The sequence below is a fragment of the Fopius arisanus genome, unplaced genomic scaffold (genome assembly GCF_000806365.1).
Source record: "Fopius arisanus strain USDA-PBARC FA_bdor unplaced genomic scaffold, ASM80636v1 scaffold00115, whole genome shotgun sequence".
Classification (NCBI taxonomy): Eukaryota; Metazoa; Arthropoda; class Insecta; order Hymenoptera; family Braconidae; genus Fopius; species Fopius arisanus.
The window spans coordinates 70,701-77,547 of record NW_011887854.1 but is presented as its reverse complement, the minus strand read 5'-3'; the positions used below and the strand labels follow the sequence as shown (position 1 = coordinate 77,547).

Genomic DNA, 6,847 nt, shown 5'->3' with positions numbered 1-6,847 from the left:
GAAACTGGGTATCTCTCGTAGATTCCGAGATATTCCCGAAATTGTCCTTTTATTATTGAATTTTGCAGAGATTTTTGGTGTATTGAGAGGATTTTTTTTGTCCATAGTGCGGGGTTCCACCGGCATTGCTCTGAGCAATGGCCCTCCATCCTACACCGAGGTGTCATCCTTCACCAAGGACGACAGTAAATTCTGCAAGGCCATGACATTCAGTCCAGACGGGCGTTACTTCGCCTGGATATCTGGTCCCACTGTCAAAATCGCTCTCACCACCTCCTGGCAGATCATCACAGTCCTGCAAAAGCCCAAAGTCTGCGCTATCAAGTTCTCCACCTTGGGAAATTACCTCATGACTTGGGAACCTTTCATCGTATCGCCATCTAATCCTCAGGGTGGTCCACAGTTGCATATATGGAGATCAGAGAATGGAGAACTCGTGAAGAGTTTCATTCAGAAAAGACAGAGTGATTGGGCGCCCCAATGGTCCGGCGACGAGAAACTATGTGGTGTCCTGATAAATCACGACATACTCTTCTACGAAAACACAAACTTCGATACAATAAAGCATAAATTCAATTCAACGAAAGTCGGAAAATTCAGAATTGGCTCAAAATGCTCTCCCTACCACATCATTTTTTATTTACCAGGAAAATCTAGTGAGCCCTCATTCGCTCGTCTGTTCGAATATCCAAAATTCGATAAAACCGAGTCCCTGGCGAACAAAAGCTTCTTCCAGGCAGACAAAGTGGACATTCACTGGAACGATAGAGGCACCTGTGCCCTGATCCTCACGAGTACAGACATGGACAAAACAGGAGCTACTTACTACGGAAAACAGGCTCTGCACTATATCAGTGTCTCTGGAGAGACAGCAATGGTCGCCCTCAATGACGAGGGTCTGATTCACGCAGTGGAGTGGTCGCCAAAATCCTCAGAGTTCCTCGTTATCTACGGTCTGATGCCAGCAAAAGCGACACTCTTCAATCTAAAGTGCGAGCCAATCTTCGAGTTCGGTAAAAAGCACCGAAACAGCATTTATTACAATCTCCAGGGTAATATAGTATTGTTGGGAGGTTTTGGTAATCTTCGAGGTGGAATTGAGCTGTGGGACACTGCCAAGAGGAAACTGATAGCCCAGACAGACGCACCAGACAGTACATTACTCCAGTGGTCACCAGATGGTGAACACTTTGTGACAGCAACGACAGCTCCTCGACTTCGAGTTGCCAATGGCTTTAAAATCTGGCATTACACTGGCACTTTGCTGTACGAAAGACCCTGGAACAAGCAGGAGGAGCTCTGGGAGGTGCACTGGCAGGTGTTTCCTAAGAATGTCTTCCCTGAGAAGACGATAAGTTATAAAGCTGTGGAGGGAATAGCTCCCAGTCAGCCTCAGGCCTCGAAGCAGGCGTACAGGCCACCCTCTGCCAGGGGCCAGACTATCTCCTTCAATCTTCATGACGATGAGGATTTGCCTGGTAAATCAGAGCCATCCAAGGCTGCCCTCAAGGCCAGGAAGAAACGAGAAGCTAAGAGGACTAAGAAAGAGCTGGAGGGAGCGCCTGTCAATGGACAGAGAAACTCAGGGCCCAGGGGACAGAACAGGGATAATCCTGATCTCACTGATGATCCGGAGAAGAATAAGAAGATCAAAAAGATCAAGAGCAAATTGGAACAGATTTGCAAACTCAAGGAACAGTTAACGGCTGGTAAACAACTCGAGGTCAATCAGCTTGATAAAATTAAGAAGGAGAACGAACTCCTGAAGGAACTCCAGGATTTAATATTGTGATACATGATTCATCGATCTCAAAATAAGGAAGAGAGGGATAACTTGTCGATTTAAGCGGAATATCTCGGGATCTGGGGAAGATACGGATTTTTTTATGACAAGATTTTTTGGAGATCTCGTTTTGCTCTATAGAAAAGGTCCTGAGGAATATTTTCGTGGAGATCTTGGATGCGGAGGTAGACGCCGATAACTCGGGAAACGAGCGGAACAGAGTCGACTTGTTATTTTGTATCTCTTTGGTATTGGCGTGAGTGACGATTACTGCAGAATGATTTTTGAATGGATACTAATCGATAATTGATCACCTGGTGGAGGGAAATCACTGTTCGTGTAAGGGTAATGCGATGTGTTTAGAAAATTTCATTGGTTGGGGAATTAATTGCCAATTGTGAGGACTCGAGGACTGCTACGCATTTTCAATTATTACAGATCGATATTTTATTAAAATTGGACTTAAGAATTATGCATCACAAGGAGATAGGATAAACTGTAAAAATGGGAAACGTGTGAATCATGATGTACACTGATTATTCCTGGTCTGACGGAGCTAAATTGTTCATCTTTTCGTCGTTGTAATTAAATCTGGCAATGAAGATATCATTTGTACTTTTTTATCACCCACGGCCATTTTGCTACAGGACAGATTTTTATTAATTGTCCATCGGTGTCTGTAAACGAGAAAAAATGCATTTGAATCAATTTCGAGAGTCGATTTTCCTCATTTCACCCCTCGACAATTGATTTTATCTCATTTTTCCCCTCAAAAATCGATTTTATCGCATTTAACCCCTCAACAATCGATTTCACCCAATTCTCCCCTCAACAATCGAATTCACCCCATTTTTCCCCCCGAGCATTGAATTTAACCCCATCTTTCCCTCAAACCTCAATTCTCCCATTTTCCCTCCAAAAGTTGATTTCCCACATCTACTCTCGAAAGTCGATTATTCCCCCCTCGCACCCTTCGAGAATCGATTACTCCACTTCCCCCTCACAATAAACAAAAAAAAAAACCAAAACATCCAAAATCGCTGTAACCCCACGTACCCTGGCTGTGCAAAAAAAATAAATTTTCAAAATTTTCAAACCGCCCCCACCCTGTCCTACCAACAGAGCGCACACCAATCAGCATAAATACGAGTGCGAGAGTTTCTCGCCTTCAGTTCCGAGTGGCACGCCGCGTAGTTCACATCGTGTCTCCGCGTCCGTTATCGCGCCAAAAAAAACGTCCCCAAACCCCAAAAACCAAACAAACCAGTGAAACCCCCCCATCCCCAACCCAACCCCGTGAAAAAAACCCTTAAAACAATGGATTACAGTTTCTCCTTGTGATTTCCCCACCGACAAAATTAGTGTCACCGGCATTCCCTCCACAACAAATAAGTGTCGCCTGAAGTATGACCAGTTCGTTAAAAAGGTGTGACTCCAACTACAATTGTGCGAAAATCCTCTGGATAGTAGATACCCGGATAAATCATCCTCCACTCGATAATTCTCTTCATCCCAATTGAACGCAATTCACCAATCACGTAAGTCCATTTATCCACTCACCAAAACAAAAAAACAACGAAAATACCTGTTGATGCGTTTAACTCCGCTCCCTTCAGGAGACTGGTACATTCGAAACTTTCCCGTGAAACTTTCCAACTCGAATTATTATTCGTTATATCCATAAAACCGTCGGCATTTTTGAGTGATTAATCACCATCTTCGTACTCCATCGTACTCATGCCCCCCCACGGTCTATTGTCAACAAAGCCCTCGTAAATACTCCAAAAAAAAATAATGAAATTGGAGTAACATTTCGTTTCACCTTGCGACTTGGTTTTTTTTTCTCTTTTTCCCCCGCTCTTCTTCTTTTCTCCTGTCTTCGCATTGCAAGCGTATGTGCAGTGTTGCCAAATCGTTCTTCATTTTTATTTTCTGTTTTATTTTTTCCGGAGAGCATTTAATACCTGTGTATTTCGCCTGCTTAACTTACATCAACTCACATGGCCGTCATCACTCAGGCACTCGTTCTGTGAATCGTACTTTATGTATTTATTCAATGTCGAGGCGTGGTTTTTATCGCGAGAAGGTACACATGAAAGCGAGTCGTATCTTATCGTCTAAACAATTCTCAGTAATCTTTATTATCTTCGTAAATTTTATTTAATTGAATAATTGGCATCAGTGTGCCATTGGTCAGTGACAGTTCAATTGTTCTTTTCGAAATTTTAATCATTAATCATTTTTTATTCTTGCTCTCATTTGTTGAATATTTAATAATTGGTCAACATCATTTTCATGAGTATCTGCTGCTCGTTTTATATTTATTCAATAATTATTTATGATTTTTTATTCATTTTCATGGAATACTCCAGGAGTCAAGACTTGACTCGACGGATTTTTAGCCATTTCTCGGAATCTAAGTGAGATATCCAAATTTTTCATAGGACCTTTTTTGTAGAGGGAAATGCGAGCTAGAAAAAAGGTTTCTTCAAAAATTTTGATATATCTCCTAGATTGAAAAATATTGCCAGAAATATCACGTATTAGTTCAATTACGCGGTATGCTATTAAATTAAATTGAAAATTCTTATTGCCACGGATTTTCTTCGGGGAAAATTCATTGAAAATTCTTATTACAGTATTTATTGGGTGGGATGGACCAATGTCAGAGCTGCAAGTTATTAGTCACGTACTATTACAAGTCATGAAGTCATGAGGAAAAGTAGAGGATTGAGTTGAGATTTCGATTCGTCAGGTGTCGACTTTCATTCAATCATGAGCGCTTCTTACGTCCACATTCACACGTACTTAACGATCTTAATTAGATTAATTGGGGAATTAGCCGGTACTAATGCATGACGCGAAGTTTAGCCGTGAAAATAAACAATAGGAGTAAGAGAACGAAATTTAGTTCACGAGAATCACTTCTTATACTCAAACGTCAATCAATCTCGAAACCATTGACTGCAGGAGAAAATCTACAAGGACCTTTTTTATCGGGAATCTAATCAGCTACAAAAAAGTCCTTTACAGTTTTCTCCTGAAATCCTTCATTTCCTCCATAATTCGTAATTACCACGAAAATTAATTAGCGAAAAGAGAAAAGGGTTTATTCCAGTCGAATTTCCGAATATCTCTGAATCTAAGAGAGATAGCAAAATTTTTGTCAGGACCTTTTTTGTTGGGAGGAATGAGTATGACAAAAAAGGTCCTCACAGAAAAACTCTATCTCCCATGAATTCCAAGATATTTCTCTAAAAGTCCAATTGGTGACGTGAATTGTCACAGAAATTATTTTTGGCTAGATAATAACCGGAAATCTCCCCTCGAGATAAGAAAATGAGTATTTTTATCAATTACGGGTACCTGGAGTGATGTAGGTAAACAAACCCGAGTGTATCCGAAAGAAAAAAGAACAGAAATTAAACGAAAACCGCCCACCAGCTGATAGCGATGAAATTCTAGTCACTCAGACGATTTTTTTCCTGACAATAGATTACCCCATGACAGTACAGATTTTCAATGAAAAACATTAATTAAAGTCTAGGAATTTCTCCTCTAGAATAGTCCGACAATTTCAGAGCCTTTATTAATTCAAATTCAGAATAATTCAATTGGACTTCTAATTTAATCTGACAGCGAAATTGACCTGGGAATGCTGGAATGACAGACAGACTCTCACATTTAAATTATTTTCATGTTCACAATGCTGTTCTGTTAGACAATTTGCACTATTCACGGTTGCACTCATTCGCGAGCCTTTTTTTCTCAGGGAATTGAACATTTTAGGAACACATGTCTCAAGTTATTTATTCACTCCTAATATTTTTATTATCCAACTCTAATATGGGAATTCAATTGCAGAAGGAAATTGAGAGAGATTCATTAATAATTAGTCATGATTAATTAACGTTTTAAATCGTCTAGTTAATCAGGATGAAAAGTGTAAAAAGGGATTTTCAGAATGTTTAGATCGTTAATTAACCTAAATAAAATGGGACCTAGACACTTGATTACTGTGGCAGTGGGGCATCGTGAGCTCAATGCTCTCCAGAAAGAAACAGGTGCCTCATGACATTCTCTTACGTCGTAGTAAACGTAAAAAGTTCTCCCATAACAAGATAGTCATCCCACATTTAAGTTCAGTGATCACTCTGAGGGGAGTTATAAAAATTAGAAAAGAATGAAAATAATAGCTTGAATTATTGGATGGAGTTAAGTGCAAAAATTGTTCCCTCGATATTCCTGTTCAGTAGTCTACCCTTTCCCAGCCTTCTTTTCACTTCAGCATCCATTCTTCTAATACTCACTAGTCCAGTGGGTCTTTCTCTTTTATTCTACGCTCGATTCATGATGAGTTCCATCACCAGTCGCTTGTAAGATAGACTCCAAACTGTCTCTCAATTATTTCTCCTGCCCAATTCAAATTATAACAGTGAGGAAACCGCAAAAAAAAATTTTATTTCATCCAAAAATGAAATACGATTAACTGCAAAAATAAATATTCACCCAATATTTTTCTGATATTTATTTTCTTATTAGAAAACAATTCATAATTAAAATTGATTTTATCCAGTTATTTCCTATTTGTTATTGTGATATTAATATTGTTATTATTTTAATAATTGCAGTGAGAGATAAATGGATAAATTTTATTTTCAAATGATTATTTCGATAGATTATTTACGGACAAATAGTTTTAGGAGTAAAGTGAGAAAGATTGTGCAATAAATTATTACGAGTAAATACTCTCACACTCCGTTATGAAAATCATCATTCCAATTGAATAATTCTGTGCTGAACAAAGGCAATTACCCGTGAGTTTATGACTGTATCGATTGGATAAAAGGTGTAACCACGTGTTCAATTGCACTCACTTTACGAGCATTTGTTTAGCATTGTCCTTCTTCTCATTGTCCACTTGTTTATTTGCACAAATCCTTTCTCCAAGATTATCCCTTTGTGGATGGATTTTTAAGGTCTCAGGTATGATGTAATCTATGTGGGAAAATTTGATTAGAAATTTTCCACTGAATGACTCTCCCTTGCACGTCCAATCATCAA

The 6,847-nt window shown here is 39.3% G+C and overlaps 2 protein-coding genes across 2 annotated transcripts in view; both read left to right on the top strand.

Annotated features, from left to right (window-relative positions):
* eIF2A (eukaryotic translation initiation factor 2A) overlaps positions 1-2,387 on the top strand; it is a 2,906-nt gene extending 519 nt beyond the window's left edge. The window contains exon 2 of the mRNA XM_011313310.1: positions 108-2,387. Within this exon, the coding sequence (XP_011311612.1) occupies positions 108-1,792 (1,685 nt within the window). The 3' untranslated portion in view covers positions 1,793-2,387. The remainder of the gene's footprint in view (positions 1-107) is intronic.
* A 586-nt stretch (positions 2,388-2,973) lies between these two features.
* cno (adherens junction formation factor afadin) overlaps positions 2,974-6,847 on the top strand; it is a 51,742-nt gene continuing 47,868 nt past the window's right edge. Inside the window, exon 1 of the mRNA XM_011313304.1 lies at positions 2,974-3,321. The gene's annotated coding sequence lies outside the window, so the exon portion shown is untranslated. The remainder of the gene's footprint in view (positions 3,322-6,847) is intronic.